General features: G+C 55.2%; 2 protein-coding genes across 5 annotated transcripts; both read left to right on the plus strand.

Moving 5' to 3' along the window:
* Window positions 1-400: 400 nt before the first annotated feature.
* On the plus strand, window positions 401-4,494 carry asb14b (ankyrin repeat and SOCS box containing 14b). 3 transcript variants are annotated; one of them, XM_078082327.1, is made up of 11 exons: window positions 401-530; window positions 672-736; window positions 810-978; window positions 1,056-1,108; window positions 1,185-1,316; window positions 1,406-1,564; window positions 1,648-1,893; window positions 2,244-2,412; window positions 2,504-3,038; window positions 3,135-3,288; window positions 3,674-4,494. In XM_078082327.1, the coding sequence occupies exons 3-11, from the start codon at window positions 854-856 to the stop codon at window positions 3,778-3,780; spliced, it is 1,680 nt and encodes a 559-aa protein (XP_077938453.1). In that variant the 5' UTR covers window positions 401-530; window positions 672-736; window positions 810-853; the 3' UTR covers window positions 3,781-4,494. The 3 variants fall into 3 exon arrangements, with proteins under 3 accessions (XP_077938453.1, XP_040049330.2, XP_040049331.2); XM_040193396.2 differs by having other exon boundaries at window positions 3,801-4,494; XM_040193397.2 differs by having other exon boundaries at window positions 854-978; window positions 3,801-4,494.
* Window positions 4,495-5,254: 760 nt separating this feature from the next.
* Window positions 5,255-15,815, plus strand: LOC120828926 (protein TASOR). Of its 2 annotated transcripts, none has more exons than XM_078082339.1 (23): window positions 5,255-5,785; window positions 6,817-6,962; window positions 7,122-7,214; window positions 7,296-7,368; window positions 7,555-7,646; window positions 7,739-7,873; window positions 7,962-8,086; window positions 8,181-8,212; window positions 8,341-8,446; window positions 8,656-8,759; window positions 8,851-8,960; window positions 9,218-9,287; window positions 9,420-9,494; window positions 9,715-10,494; window positions 10,833-11,137; window positions 11,300-11,402; window positions 11,485-12,293; window positions 12,393-12,515; window positions 12,598-12,757; window positions 12,840-12,948; window positions 13,061-13,239; window positions 13,761-13,895; window positions 14,077-15,815. In XM_078082339.1, the coding sequence occupies exons 1-23, from the start codon at window positions 5,488-5,490 to the stop codon at window positions 15,297-15,299; spliced, it is 5,385 nt and encodes a 1,794-aa protein (XP_077938465.1). In that variant the 5' UTR covers window positions 5,255-5,487; the 3' UTR covers window positions 15,300-15,815. The 2 variants fall into 2 exon arrangements, with proteins under 2 accessions (XP_077938465.1, XP_077938475.1); XM_078082349.1 differs by having other exon boundaries at window positions 14,080-15,815.
* Window positions 15,816-16,182: the final 367 nt, after the last annotated feature.

Below are 16,182 nucleotides of genomic sequence, written 5' to 3' on the forward strand. Positions count from 1 at the left end.
GCTCAATCCCAACAAAATACAAAAGTAGTCTGGTTTCTGAAATCATTGTGGCAAGAAAAAACACATTATAGACATTATAAATTGAGCTAACAACGCATGCCTCAGCACCACGTGACATTTCCATAGAAATAGTGCAACGCACAGGCTTTACCAACATGGTGACATTATGTCCTGTAGCTGTGAGCTTCTAATGTAATATTAATGTGAAGGCTACCATCTGCTGCACCGTCTTCGTCTCACAGGCTCCGCTGCAGCTCACTAATTATTACACCAACGACATTTCTCACGAATGAATGAATAATAAACACCATATGGAAAATTAACACTTAACCTCATGCATGTGTAAATACGGGTGTTGGTTGTGAACGTGCATGCGAGGCGCTGCTGGGTCAAAGCGGCATGTAGGTGCTGGCTGTGACCCGATATTTATAGTGCGAGAGGTATAAATAGCTGCAGCCGGGTCGGCTGTACTGTTGTAAAAGCCAGCGGAGACACACGGCCGTTTCCCTGAAGGTAAACACCACTGAAAGGTAATTCCTCTGGACAAGAAGCGTCTTCTGCATAGACAACCTGTGGGACTCGGATTTGTCTCTGTTGCTTTTTCAGCCATAGGTGGTTGAATTTGCTGGTCGTTAATGGTACTTGTTGTTCTGTGAAAATGTCTTCGGTAGGAACCTCAGCAGGCTTGTTTTGGCTGCGGTGTTCAGTCCCTGTCTGAGGCACGTGGTCCGTAAAGGTGAGAGTTACACGACGAAACGGGGACTGGCCGTCACAATCGTTGGAATCTAAATCCAGAATGTTGTTTTCAGCGGCTCTCGGGTGTTTTTAACGTCGACCCTCTCCGGACCGACAGATGAACACAGAGACAGAAGATGAGTTTCACACGTCCGAGGACGACCTGGACGAGGACGAGGCGACGCAGTACATCATTGAACAGAGTCTGATTGAGTACAGAAAGCTCAAAGGGTTGAATCCGAGGTTCATCTCCGTCCGCCGAGCGCGTCCTCCCTCGTCGCCTCCCTTCTCCTGTTGACCCCTTGACTTTCTCTCCGTAGTGATCTGACGCCCAGTGACGACCCGGACGAGATCTTCAAGTCAATCAAGGAGGGTAAGACATCGCCAACTGCGGTCCGATGGTCCCAGAAGAGGGGAATATAATAACGCGTGCTGTCCTGGTGTTTTAGGGGACAAAGACGCGCTGAACCGACTGGCGGCGCAAACGGAGACTCTGTCCAGAGTGGACGAGCGAGGATGGATCCCGCTGCACGAGGCCTCGGCCAACGACGACCGAAGGGTCCTGGAGATCGTCTTCTCAGGTAGAGACGGTCGTGACTGCGATCTGGGGGGGTGACTCTTTTTGACGCGGGTCCAGAGGCAACGTTGACGCGGTCGTCGTGCGTTCCAGCGTCACCCCCGGGCGCAGCCCAGTGTCGCACCCTGAAGGGGGAGACGCCGCTGTTTCTGGCCGTGGTCCGCGGACTCCGAGAGAACGCCACCTTCCTGCTGCAGAACGCCTGCAGCCCGGATCTCCAGAACGACGAGCGGGATTCTCCGCTGGTGGCAGGTCTGAGAGCAAAACGCACCCCTTTTTCTTCTTTATTTAAACGGGCACCCAGAGATCTTTGCTCATTTTCATTTCCTTCTCAGCCATTCTGAACGACCAGTATGACCTGGCGACGCTGCTGCTGCGCTACGGTGCCCGAGTGGACCAAACGGGGCCGCTGAACCGGACCGCTCTGCACGAGTCGGCCTTTTTGGGCCTGGAGAACTTTGTCTATCTGCTCCTGGAATCTGGTGCCGACCCAAACGCGTGTGACATCACAGAGAAAACTCCACTGGCTCTGGCTGCGCGGAACGGGCATCTGAACGTGGTGGAGTTCCTGTTACAAAAAGGTGTGTGAGATGAGCGGATTTGATTTGACAATTAAAAAAAAAGAATTGTGAGAAATATTTGTCTCTCACAAAAGGATAAATCTAAACAAATATATGCTGCTTTTATTTTGTGATCATTATTGTTTTTTATTGTTAAAATAATTGTTCAAAAAATGTATTTTATTTTCTTAAAATAATACAAAAAATGAATATCTTGATTGTTATTATTATTGCAACATCTATATAGATTATCTGGTTTATTTCTATTGTTCTTGACGTTATATCAAAACCTGAAAAGCACTATTTACTCAGTTATTATTCAGTTATTATTGACCTTCCATACAGTGAGTCCATACGTACTGATTTCACAGGAGCCCGTGTGAGCAGCGACTCAGAGTCCGGCGGGATCTTGTTCGATGCCGCGGCATCAGGAAACCCCGACATCATCTCCTCGCTGCTGGACCACGGAGCCGATCCCAACCTGCCTCTGTGCGGCGGGCACCTGCCGCTGCACCGCGTGGCCTACCACGGGCACGTCCTGTGAGGAACCTGTGTGACATCACCGAGCCCTCCCGCTTTTCAAATAAGAGTCTGAAACCCCCCCCCCCGGCTGTTTGTGTTCCCCTGACAGGGCACTGGAGCACCTCATCCCAGTCACCAAGCTGGAGGCCGTGAAGGAGAGCGGCATGAGTCCCCTTCACTCTGCCGCCGCCGGGGGCCACGCCCACTGCCTGGAGGCGCTCCTCAAAGCCGGCTACGACCCCAACTTCATGCTGCACCCGAGGGTGCGCCGCGACTACCAGGATGAGCGCAGGTCCGCCCTCTTCTTCGCCGTGTCCAACAACGACCTGCAGTGCACCCGCTTGCTGCTGGAGGCCGGGGCGATGGTGAACCAGGATCCCATCACCTGTCTGCAGGCGGCCCTCAGGCAGGGCAACTACGAGCTCATCAACACGTTGCTGAAGTTCGGGGCCAACGTGAACTACTACTCCCGCATCAACACCACCCACTTCCCCTCGGCGCTGCAGTACGCGCTGAAAGACGAGGTCATGCTCAGGATGATCCTGAACCACGGGTACGACGTCAAGCGTTGCTTTGACTGTCCGTACGGCGACGGTTCCCACGACTACGCTCCGTGGACGACCTCGGTCATCAAAGACATGGTGGTGAGCCGAAGCACGTCCGGGAGAAACGAAAACAATGCAAAGGGATCGAGGACGTGGTTTTGTCTTTGACTGTTACGTGTCTTTGTCTCCATCTAGTTCTGTGAGGTGATAACGGTGTCGTGGCTGAAGCACTTATCTGCCCAGGTGGTGCTCATCATGCTGGACTACACCGACCATGTCTCCTTCTGCACCAAACTTAGGGACACCCTGGAGGAGCAGAGACAGTGGACGGAGATCTGTCAAGTTCAACGTGAGAACTCATCCAGCTTTAGTTCATTTTGCCACCTGCTACGGGGAAACAGGCTAGGTAGCTTCTCCCGCCGCTGCGGAATTAGCAAACTAGCTAGCTAGCCAGCCGGCTCTCCGCTAGGTAGCTTGTCCTTCTCCAGAGCGGTGAGGAGTGCAGCAATCGTACTAGCCATGGAATGCTAAATAGCTTGGTAGCTTGCTAATTGCACTCTACTTTAATGCTACACTGGTTGCAAAAAGATTAACCTGGACCAAGTTGTCACTTATCTGCCACTTATGTGCTTTTTAAGATTCAACTGTAACTACTAGACGTAACTGCATGAGCTCCTTTAGTTTCTTTGCATAGAATGAACAAAAATTGTAATACGCCATTTTTCTCTCAATAGACACAGAGTTCGCAACGCTGCAACATTTTCATCAGTGGGCCTCGGGCGCCGTCACCATAGTGTTACAACAGATGTTTGTTCCAATGAAACTCCTCCTGCCACTTTAACCGACCTCGTGTCCTCTCAGGAAACGCGCGGGGCCTGAAGCACCTGTGTCGGTTGCGGATAAGAGAGCATCTCAGTCACCTGCGCCTGAGAGCCCCGGTTTTCATCGGCTTCCTTCCTCTTCCTCAGAGGCTGAGAGATTACTTGCGCTACAAGGAGTTCGACGTCTACAGCAGGGGCAGCCTCGTTCCCCCGCACTGAAGACACATTTACTGTCGCCACGGATACCAACTGCGACATAGGCAGGAAGTGAGGTCGCCACGCATAAGGATTCAAGGACCATTTGCTGTCATTATGCGACACAGGGACGCACAGCAGAGTGCGGTTGTAGCTCGTTTGCAACACAAAAAACACGACAAATAATAGAGAAGTATGTTCCTGTAGTGCGTTTTTGAAATTTGTATCATAAGGAATTTAAACGACAGCAACAAAAACAACTCTCTGGGGGATAATATAGCCAACATTTTTACATTAACGTTTTTTCCCCCCTGTTTTACATTGATATTGTGGGTGTTCATATAGTTTTCACGTACAGGTGACTTTATGCCATGCAGTTCTATTTATTGGCCAAAAGGTCGCATGTATGCTGTATTATAATTATCCTTCTAAAGTCTTATTGCAGTTAAGAGTTATTTCATAATGTGAATACAGGAAAATTGGCATGAGAGCATGTAATGATTATTCTTTGAAAACGTAATTAAAAACATTTAAAATGGCTTGATTCTTTATTTTTTCCTAAATATGCAAAAATGCATGTGTGTATATATGTGTATGTATGTATGTATGCACATATGTGTATATATATATATATTTATTTATTAGGCATATGTATATATGTATGTATGTATGCACATATGTGTATATATATATATATATATATATTTATTAGGCATATGTATATATATATGTATGTATGTATGCACATATGTGTATATATATATATTTATTTATTAGGCATATGTATGTATATATATATATATATATATATATATATATACACATATGTGCATGCATACATACATACACATATATACACACATGCATATATATATATATATATATATATATATACACACACACACACATATATATATGAATACATTTTTGCATATTTAGGAAAAAATAAAGAATCAAGCCATTTTAAATGTTTTTAATTTATTTATTAGGCATATGTATATATATATATATATATATATATATTTATTAGGAACAGGTATATATGTATATATAAATATATTTATTGATTTATTAGGCATATGTATATATATTTATTTATTATATATATTTATTATTTATTTATTTATTTATATATATACATATATATATATATATATAATTTAAATATTTATTATAATATTTATTAGGCATGTGTAGGCATACACACCCGTCTGGCTGCATCACTCACCGGCCTCGCAGTATATCCATCCGCCGCTGGGCGGCGCGGATGTTCCTGAATGTAAACATAGTGACGGCCGCGTTTTGCAGTGGTGGAGAAGAACGTGTACGTCATTTCCACAATGGCGGAGGCAGGGTGAGGAGGAGAGGGCGCTTCTGTGCGTGCGCGTGTGTGTGTGTGTGTGTTTGAGTGAAGCGGTGCCGTAAATCGTTCAGAGAAGCTACATCGCCTCGTTACCCCCCCCCCCCCCTCCCCACACCCCCTCAGACCCCCTCCCCGCCTCCCCCCCCCCCGCGACCGGTGCCCACGTAAAATGGCCCTGAACCCCAACGCGGCGGGGAGAAGGGACACGCAATGCGCCGCGCCGGGCGATCTCCAGCCGGAGGAGGGCGGCGAGCCCCCGAAGAACCCAGCCGCCACCTCGGCCGCGGCCAACCAAAATGGCGATCAGCCTGGACGCGGGGACGCTGTAATGCCCGAGCAAGAAGCCCCCGATCGGCGGAGGAGCGCGCAGGCGGACGCCCGGAGCTCCGGCAGCTCTGCCCCGCCGGGCCACCGACCCGGCGAGGAGCAGCCGCGGAGGAGCTTTCAGATTCCGCGGAAGATAAAAGGTGGTGCCGCTGTTTTGAAACCCCAGCCTGTCTTTTTGTTTTCACGGTTCCGCTGCATGTTTGCTAGCCCCGGCTAACGGCGGGCTAACTGGCGCTAGCTCACTGGGAGCTGTTTTGTTGTGTGTGTGTGTGGATCACTGTCGAAACGTTTAGGTCCAAAACCAAACGGCCGGTTACTCAAACCGCCTCGGGGGACGGAGGGGCGAGCGGGACCGAGCGGGCACAGCTGCGGGGCTGTTGTGTGTGTCTCCCCCCCCCCCCTCAAATGTCCCAGAGACACACAGCTAACGGTCCTGTCTGTTTATATCGCAAAGCCTAGTTTGGCCTCTCCACCTTTTCACGGGAGTGTGGTGTCATGGAGTGTGTGTGTGCAGCCGTCACCTGACAACGTGTGTGTGTGTGTGTGTGTGTGTGTGTGTGTGTGTGTGTGTGTGTGTGAGGGGTCTCACTGACCTCAGTGAAGGGAGTAAAACGATCCACCTCCACCTGTCTCATAGGAATGTTTTCACATACCAGAACCTTTTGTTGTTGTTGTTGTTGGCATGTCGTGCTGTCCTCCCCCTTTGTCCCTGTGTCACCTTCCTTACTCATCACCCAAACACTCATACAGAGTAGTGCCCCTCCCCCCCCCCCCCCCTCCCCCTCCACTACAGTTATTTGTTTATATGCAAAGTCAAGCTAAAGTTGCTGGATGCCACATTTTTAACGGCCCTCCGAGCGGCTCAGCAGGTTGCCTGCAATGTCTTAGTGCTTGTCTGTGTGTGTGTGTGTGTGTGTGTGTGTGTGTGTGTGCGCGCCAGCTTGTGCTTCCCGTGAGAGATGTTTGTTTGTTTGTTTACTACCTGCTTGTTTGGATGCGTGCGGATTGACCCAGTGATCACAGACGGGTCCTAGTCGCCGACGCACATCGCTTCCCCCCTGATTTCTAAATATGAGCACATGAAGTCCTCACACTTCAGATGGGAGGAGAGTCTGATTTATGATGGATGTCTCTGACCTCCTCCCCCCCCACCCCCCTCCCTTGTGCCCAGGCTTGTACCAGTTCCTGCCCCCTGACAGCCGGGAGTTCGAGGAGCTGGTGAAGGTGGTCTCGTCGTTCTACCTGGACGCGTCGTCGCGGGGGACCTTCTCCTACTGCAAGGCCCGGCTCATCCACAACGAGCTGCTGGAGAAGGAGGTGAGGCACCTTTCGGACCGGCGTTAGCCGTCCCCGTGTGCGCGCTGCTGATGGCCTAAAGGAACGTGTCAAAAGGCCTCAGCGGCGGGAGAAGAATACTTTTTTTGTGAGTTTCTTGCTTTAATCGGCTCGTCCGTTTCCCTTCTCCTTTCCCTCCAGTTCATCGAGAAGCGGCGAGAGATGAAGCAGGAGGGGCGGACGGAGGCGGAGCTGACCGAGTCGTACTGCTTCCTGTATCCCGACAAGTCCAAGGTACCCGCCCGGGAACGTCTGTGTCACGGAGGGATGAGGAGGGATGAGGATTCTGAGCTTTGTGCGTCGTGTTGTGTGCAGCTGCAGTGGGTCTGTGAGAAGGGTCTGTCGGTGGGACACTCCAGGATCACCACCCTGGGAAATCCCTCAGCGGGTGAGTGTGCCCCGCCTTCTCATCCAAGCGACCCCCCCGCTCGTCCAAAGTGGCATCCAAAGTCGCTCCCTCCCCCCCTCGGCCCCACTTGTTCTTGACATAGTTGTCAAAAAGCCGGACAGTTTATTGGCTGAGGCGGTTCGTAGCGTCCTGTCAATCTGTCCCCTGTGATTCTTTTCCATGCAGGTGTTTACGTCTCCAAATATTCCGACCTGTTACAAATCAATCCCTTCGAGGTGGGCTCGTCCGGAGACATGATCGTTTTTAAAGTCATGAGGGTACGGCCGCCGTCCTCGCTGCACATTGTGACGTCGGGGGGGGGGGGGGGGGGGTTAAGCCCCGGCTCACCCGTGTGCTTCTGGTCCCTCAGGGTCGAATAAAGCACATCCACGAGAACATGCCCAAGAACGCCATGGAGCCGACTCCCAAGTTCGACTGTCACATGTCCAAAAGTGCCAACAGGGTGACGTCGCTGCTGTCCTACCGGGCCTTCGAGCTCACGCAGGTACGACCCGTCTCCCCCCCGAGGTCTTTCCATCGGGGGCGGTCCGAGCCGTGACGCGTCCCTCTCTGTTCTGTTCTGGTTTCCTCAGCAATACTTTTCGGAGTTTGCGTTCGACGAGATCAAGGCGCGTCCCCGGCACGTGTGCCCCTACGCCGTGGTCTCCTTCAAGTACAAAGGGAAGGAGGCGGCCGCCACGCCGATGACGTCACACAGGTACCTTTTATCAAGTCTTTGGGGGGGACGGGGGGGACGGGTTAATCTTCTGTGTTTTTCCTAACAAGCCCTTTTCTCTATCTCTGCTTTACAGGTTCAACACAATTTCCTCTGAAGGAGGTCGAGGTAAAACCTTTTTTTGAAGGCTAAACATTTAATTGAAGTCCTCGCGCTTCACGCCTGAAATGATCCGACTCGCATTCACCGAAATGCTTTTTGTGTCCGTGGTGTGCGTCCCCGTGCCGCCGCTGCAGGGAGGAGCTGCTACACCGCGTGGAGCGGGCCGCTGGTCAACAAGGGCCACGAGTTATTCCCCATATGTTTACGATCGTCCTCGCGCCCTTACCTCCCCTTCAGGCTGTGAGTAGACCCCTCCCCCCCCCCCCCCCCCATTACCCCTCCACCCCCCCATCACCTCTCATGTCCCAGAGAGGGAAGCTAGAATCCACTTGAGTAACACGCGTTCAACATACACGTGTATATTTAGATCTACATCTAGACATGTGTTCTTTCCGTAATGTGTTCTGATGGTTCTCGCTGGTACCCCCCTCCCTCCCTCCCTCCTGAAGGCCGGAGAAGCTGGAGATGAGTAGAGGCATGCAGCTGGATCAGGTGAAGCGAAAGATTCCCGCCGTGCTCTTTTCCTGGGACACTTACGGCGCATCACGGGAAGGTCGGTCCGGCGCCTGCGCCCCTCGCGAAATGACGCAAACACAAAAGGGGGAGCTTTTCGTTTGGTTTCACCGCCGCTCTCCTGTCCGCAGTGATGAAGTGCGGGATGTCCTGCAGCCTGTTCGAGGTGCTGGAGGGGAAGGGCAAGCCCACCAGCGGCAGCTTGGCGGCGCTGGCCCACAAGCTGGAGAGGGACCGCATGGTGAGTCCGAACCTCGGTGGCGTTCAATGGAGAAACATTATGAAACCCGTCGCCCTGAGCCTCGGCCTGGTGCCTCAGCAGCCCCCCCCCCCCTCACGTCACCCTGAGCCTCGGCCCGGTGCCTCAGCAGCCCCCCCCACGTCACCCTGAGCCTCGGCCCGGTGCCTCAGCAGCCCCCCCCCACGTCACCCTGAGCCTCGGCCCGGTGCCTCAGCAGCCCCCCCCACGTCACCCTGTCCCTCTGCTCTCCTCCTCAGGTGCTGGTGAAGTCCCTGTTTGACCGGGGCTTCCTCTTCCTGCTGTCCTCGGCGCAGATGGAGTCCAAAGGTCCGTCTCCTCTTTAAGAGCCCTCCGCTGTGCCGTTAGAACCCCCGCTTGTTGTCTTCGGGGACGGGGGACGGGGGGACGGGGGGGGTCACGGTAACGGCTAAACAAATAACGAAACGGTGTGTTTTGCAGAGCGGCGGGGGCGAGTCGAGAAGAACCTGCAAGCGTTGTTCATCTTTCAGGAGGCGAGGACGGTTGTCAAGTGTCGTAAGTGTTATTTCTTTGGTCGGGCCCCCTAGGAGCCCCCCCGCCAAGCTCGGGACTGTTTCTCACCTCGACCTACTGACCTGTTTTTTGTTCCTTTCACACCTACATCAGAGTTTAATTGGCCTCCTTGTTAAAACCCGAGTAGTGGAATGAATCTATTAATGCTGACATTAACGTTCGTCCGTCGACCCCCCCCGCCCCCCGCGCCCTCTCTCTCCAGTGTCCCGTGTCTTCGAGGCGGAGCCCCAGCCGGCCGCCCTGCCCTCCGGGGACCCCTTCGTCCCGGCGCTGCACTACGCGCTCTTCAAGCTGCGGCCCAACCCGGGCAAGGACCCGAGCCTGGGGGTGGAGCGGCAGGCCGCCGACTACCTGACCCGCATGGACGCGGGCACGGTGCGGCCGTTCGTCCTCCCCGAGTACAAGAACAACGTGGACGACAGGACCAACCCGCTCCTGGTGCACCGACCCAAGTGCAACATGGACGCCGCGCTGCGCTCGTACGTGCACAACCCCGGCAACTACGTCTTACCTCTGAGCAAGGCCAAGGAGGTCGTCGACAGGATACGGAACCCCGCGCCGGCTCCGCCCCCGGCCCTGCCCTCGGCCCCGCCCCCGGTGGAGTACAGCCCCGTGTCCGACTGGGGCGGCTCGGACCGCGGCTCGGACCGCGCCGAGAGGCCCCCCAAGGAGAGGCCGGCGGGGGAGAAGCAGGGGGCGGCCCATTCCAACGGGGCCCAGGCGCAGCCCGAGGCCCCCGCGGCGGAGCCCCAGCCGCTGCCGCCGCCGCCGCCCACCCCCCCCCACAGGCTGCGCCTGTCCCAGAACGAGTACGACAAAGACAAGATGAAGCAGCTGCTGAAGCTGATCCAGCTCCACAAGAAGGCCATCGTGAAGGAGCCGGACGTCAGCAGCCTGAAGAGGAAGTTCGAGGGAGACGACCGGGGGGGCGCCCACAAGCACCAGCGCACGGATCAGCTGAGCAACGGGGAGCCCAGCAGAGGTGAGGGGTCAAAGGGTGGAGTTTCGTTTCATCATTTCCACCTCCAGCCTCCGAAGTCGATCCTCGGAAATAATTCTAATAATTAACATTAAGTTCGTCTCACAACGCGTTTAAACGTTGTATTATTATTCTAACATGCAGCCATTGAATCACTGAACCCTGATTTGTGTTGTTGACGGCGTCTTGTTTGTGTTGCTAATGCAGAAAGCTGTGTACTCGCTTATGTTTCCACCTTACGTCCTTTATTGACCTGTAAAAGTTGACCTACTGAAGCTCAGGATGATTTTAAATACCTAGTTTAGCGCAAACCCTTTGGCCGCGTGTCGTTTCTGCGCTAGGACCCCAATCGGAGGAGGTGGGGGACGAGGGCGTTCCCGGCGACAACCTGACGGCGGTGATGGAGAGCATGGGCATCTACGACACCGACCTGAGGGCCCACGGCAACGCCGGCGCCCCCGCCGCCAATGAGACCCAGCGCCTCCTCAAGATCCTGCTGGCCACGCTGAACAAAGCCGTGGCGCAGGGGTCCGTGTCTGCGCCGCCCAACCCCGGCGAGCCGTCGACGGGCAGCGGGGAACCCGCCGCCCCCGAGCCGGAGCCGAAGAAACCGAATGAGCCGGCGTGTCAGACCAACTACACAGAGGTGAGACGAGGCGCCCGGGACAGAACTCGGGTGTTTTCTGCCACACGATGGACCTTCTCAGGCCGCGCCGAAGTCTCTACCCACGTGTCTCGGCGGGATCGGCGCCTCGAGTGTGAAAGATCTGAACGTAACCGCTTTTCTTTTGTGTTCCTCTGTTTTTAGGAGGACATGGACTGCAGCCCTGCCAGTCCCCTGAGCCCGGGCTCCCCCGCTGAGCCCCCTCACACCGCAGACCCCCCCACCTGGGTGTACCCCGCCATCGAAGGTACCCGTCCCCTCCTCTTTCACGTTCTACCCGTCCCCTGTGTGACCTCGTGTGACACGTTTCCTGTCTCCCTTCCTTTCAGACCGAGCGCAGCCCCTCCCCGAGCTGAAGCCCGAGGCCGTGACGGCGGCGGCGGCGGACAGCTATGCGGACCGGGAGACGGCCCTCGCCGCGGGGACCAAGAAGACGCCCGTGCCGCCGGTCCAAGAGGAGGTCTCCCTCAGGCCCTCCATCAGCCTGGACACCATCCTCAACCAGGAGATCCACAGTCTCACCTCCGACATCAGGAGCATCATGCACACCCACCGCGTCTGCTACTCTGCGCGCCCGCCCCCCCGCCTGCCGCTGCGCCACCGCTGGCTGCCCAACAGCTGCTTCTCGGACTTCGTGGCGCCCTACGTGACGCCCGTGGCCGTCCAGGGCCACGTCAGGGCGCTGTGCGAGAAGATGGACAAGCTGATCCCGCCGCTGCCGCCGGCTCCCTCCAAGGTCGCGTCCCCGCCGCCCCCGGTGACGACGTCCAGCCTCGCCACGCCGCCCCAGACGCCGGCCCCCAAGCCCCGGGCAGAGCCCTCGCCGCCGAAGAGCGCCGCCTCCTCTCACGGCGGTAGAGTTGTCCCGGCCAAAGGCGCGGCGGCGGCGGTCGCGAGGCTCAAGGCGGAGGGCTCGTCGGCGGAGCTGGAGGGAGACGTCTACTCCCCCTCCCTGGTCACGCCCGAGTCCCCGAAAAGTAGTTCCGGCCTGCTGGCCGGCAGCCTCATCGGGCAGCTGAAGCCCGAGGTGTTCAGCAGCCTGGTGGAGATCTTCAAGGACGTCACCAAGAACACGGTCAAGTTCTACATCTACTGCGGGGACGAGGGGGAGGAGAGCACGGTGTGCAGGGAGATCAAGGTACGTTCACCCGTCTGTGCTAGATGTTCCCAGAATCTTCTTGTGAAAGAATTGATTTTCGTTTAACAACCCCCCCCCCCCCCCCCGTCTGTCCCCAAGGAGTACCTGAAGAGCCTCGGCAACAGCGAGTGCAGCCCGCAGACGTTTCTGGAGAACAGCAGCAGCCTGGACAAGCTCCTCATCATCATCCAGAACGAGGACATCGCCGCCCACGTGCACAAGGTACCGGAAAGACCCGCCTCCTCGATGAGGTCAAACTGTTGGATCCTCTGGATGGACTGAGTGAATCCTCTCGCCCTATCAGATCCCGGCGCTGGTGTCCTTGAAGAAGTTGCCCTCGGTGAGCTTCGCTGGAGTGGACTCTCTGGACGACGTGAAGAACCACACCTACAACGAGCTCTTTGTGTCCGGAGGGTTCATGGTGTCCGACGAGTTCGTCCTCAACCCCGACCTCATCACGCAGGGTGAGTCCTCAGCGCCGCCGCCGCCGAGTCACGGATCGATTTGGACTCTTCACGGCTTTGCTTTTTCTCCTGTTCCTTTCAGATCGTCTGCAGGGGCTGCTGAAGTTCCTGGAGGAGCAGAGCACCCCCGAGCACCCCTGGCAGTGGAAGGTGCACTGCAAGTCCCAGAAGAAGCTCAAAGAGCTGGGGAGGTCAGTGCAGGGAGGAGGAGCTAATCGATTCATAATCCTCTTCACCAACTGTGAGCCGTGGGATAAATACCCCAAATCTACTTTTGTTGCCCCCCCACCGTCCCCCTTGAAGGTTAAACTCTAACGCCATGGGGCTGCTGAACCTCCTCACCTGCTATCAGAAGAAGCACCTGGTGGAGTTCCTGCCGTACCACGAGTGCGACACGCAGGCGCGTCAGGCTCCGGACCTGGACTGTCTGATCAAGCTCCAGGCTCAGCACACGCAGCAGCGCCACCTCATCTTCCTCACAGGTTCCCCCCCCCCCCCCCCCCCCCCCCATCTTCCTCACAGTCACTGGCGGGTGTACGGAGTGCGCAACAAAAATAATGTGCTGAGCTGTGGGAAATCAAATAAGACGACGAGTCATAAAGAAACCTCGTTAATGACCGGGAGGGAATTTAATTATCCGTTGACGCCTGTCTCATATTCATGGTAAATATCAACGGTAAAGAAAGAACTTAAGCAGTAAGCGCATTATAAAGGCGCTGAGGGTGAATGTCCTACAAACCATTTGATTTGGCTGCAAAATATTTACTCAAGTGTAGATGTTCAACACAGTTTCTGAAAAAGGAAGCTTTCAGCAGTTCGTTCCATGGGCAGCTTGTGGTCGTGTCATCACCGCCTCTTTAGCGGCTCCCCTCTCATCAGAAACGAACTGTCGACAGTTTTTAATAAATTAAACTGTCCTTTACACCTTCAGAAATATGTGCATTCTTAGAATGTCTTCTGGCGCGTTCAGAATGTTGTGATGTGTGTGTGTGTTTTTTTACAGAGAGGCCATTCGAGATGTTCCTCCAGTACTCCAGAAACGGTATCGTGATCGGCAGCATCGACGACGTGATGAGCGGGTTCCACAGTCTGATCGGCTCCATCAACCAGAATGAGCTCCCAACGCCGCCCTCTACTGGTGGGTAGGGTCAGCAGCAGGACCGGGCACCACGTGGTTCTGCTGCAGTGGGACCGTGTTCAGCTTCCTCGCCAGTTTGAACGCATCCATCGAGTCATTTAAGCACCCTTTGGTGCCGTTAGCGCGTCCCTAACACATTCGTTTGGTTCTGTCTCCTCCTGCACCTTTCCTGCTCTCCTAGTAGCGAACGACGAGTGTGTGGAGGAGGACATGTCGTTAGACTCCGAAGACGGCGGCGATGACCATGCGCAGGACGGTAGCCTTGGCGGCGAGCCGGCGGCCGCCGCGTCGGATCCCCCGGAGCGGAGCCAGCCCGGGGGGAAGGGGAAGCCTCCGCCGCCGCCGGAGGCCGAGGAGTTTCGGCCGCCCCTCCCGGAGCGGCAGGCCGCGCCGGCGTCCGACTACGGCGCTCTGAAAACGGCCATCTCTCAGTTCACGGCCACCAACCAGATGGGGGTGGGCCCCGCGGACATCGGCGGCCTGTCCCCGGGGGGTTTCCCTGTGAACCCCCACCAGAGCTTCCTGTGTCCCTCCGCCTCGTGGTACGTCGGCGCCTCCAGCTACTCGGCCTCCCCGGCCTACCCGGCGTCGCCCTGCGGCAGCACCCACGAACAGGAATATCGGCCCCCGGTCCCGGCGGCCCCCGCAGCCATCCCGACCCCGCCCGTCAGGGCCAACCTGGGGTCCCTCCCCCTGGAGGTGAAGCCCCCCCCGCCGCCGCACCTCATGATGCTAGGCCACGCGTACGGCTCGGACGTGGGAGGAGCCGGGGCCGTTGGGAACTCGCCTCTCCCCCCCTCCCTCCCCTACGCCGACCACAGTGACTCGGCCCCGCCGGCTTACGTTGCTGGCATTCCTCAAAACGCTAGCGGGCCCCCCCACGACAGGACACCCACTCGCCCCGGGGAGACCCTGTGGGGGAACAGCACTTGTCAGACTGCTGGCGGCCCGGCTGGGGTCCCACCGGGCCCCGCGGACCCCAGCGGGCTCCCTCAGCCCGGGGAGCCCCTCGCAGGCGGCGGCCCCGGTGGTCGGGGGGGCAGGACTCAGGCGAACTGCATCAACAACCTCGGAGCTGCTGTGGGCGTGCCCGCAGCGGCCACCAGGGGGGGCTCGATAGTCAGGCCCAAGATGCCTCCGCGTCCAATGTGTGCCGTGGGCTACGGCGGCATTGGGGGGCTCCCCGGACAGATGGATCACGGGCCCATGCGGGGCGGCATCGGTCTCGGCCCTTTGGGGGGCTTTCGGGGTAGAGGAGCGCCGCCGGTGGGGCTCTGGCCGCGGCCTGGACGAGGACACGATCGGGGGGGCGGGCCCTGCTCCTGGGGTTACCCGGCAGGCAGGGGCGGGGCGCGGGGCCCCTACTCGGACTACACGTACACTCACAACTATGCCCCCGAATAGACAATCGACACGACTGACAGGGCAACACAAACTCCAGAGATTATGAAAGCTGGCTGAATGTAAATATTTCCATGACATGAACGCCTCAATTTGAATTGGAAAATAAGGAGTTCTGGTTTTCTACATTAATAAAATAATTGATACAGGCAGTGCCGAGTGTCCTGGCGTCGTGTGAACTGTGCGTACACTCTTTCCATGTGAGCTATTTGAGACCCTGTTCAAACCACTATATTTATATTTGCCTACAAATGGTAATGGCCTTCCAGCTTCTCGGAATTGAACACGTTATTTCTGTTTGTCCAGGTTTTGAAACGGTTTGTGAACAAGGGGAAAGGCTGATATTTTTTTAAGGAAAAAAAAGTGAATGGAAATATTACTTTTGCTGTTGGATTTCTTTTTTTTAATTTTATTTTGACATGGTTTCTCCAAAAGTCTATGAAAATAAAACATTTCAAATCTTATTTGTGTGACTAGTTTGATGACCGTGTCAACAAACTATTAAAAATATAAATCACAGCTGTCTCACTGTGCTTTCACTCCCTACTTTATTCAGCAGTCTACGATTGTTGCGTGCAGTATGAAGCTGCAGGAGTAAAATAAAGTGTTATAAAAAGATAAAGCTGATAACTAAATATGCCAACATGGGTCGGGTGTCTGAGATGAGGTGTGTTGTTATCCATTAAACGAGTGTATTAAAGAACTTTTAAATACTGCAGACCTAATCATTTCTGACCACCACAAAGTGCACGCCCCTGCGGTGGAAAAGAGTTAAACTGTTTTTTTTTCCCCCAGCTGGGTAAGCTGCCTGTGGAGAGCAGTTAGGAGGAAATGCAGCACTGAAAAGCCTCTTGAGGCCCCATGTTGAGAGCCATTGGCCCCTAAA

The sequence above is a fragment of the Gasterosteus aculeatus genome, chromosome 2 (assembly GCF_964276395.1).
Source record: "Gasterosteus aculeatus chromosome 2, fGasAcu3.hap1.1, whole genome shotgun sequence".
Lineage (NCBI taxonomy): Eukaryota > Metazoa > Chordata > Actinopteri > Perciformes > Gasterosteidae > Gasterosteus > Gasterosteus aculeatus.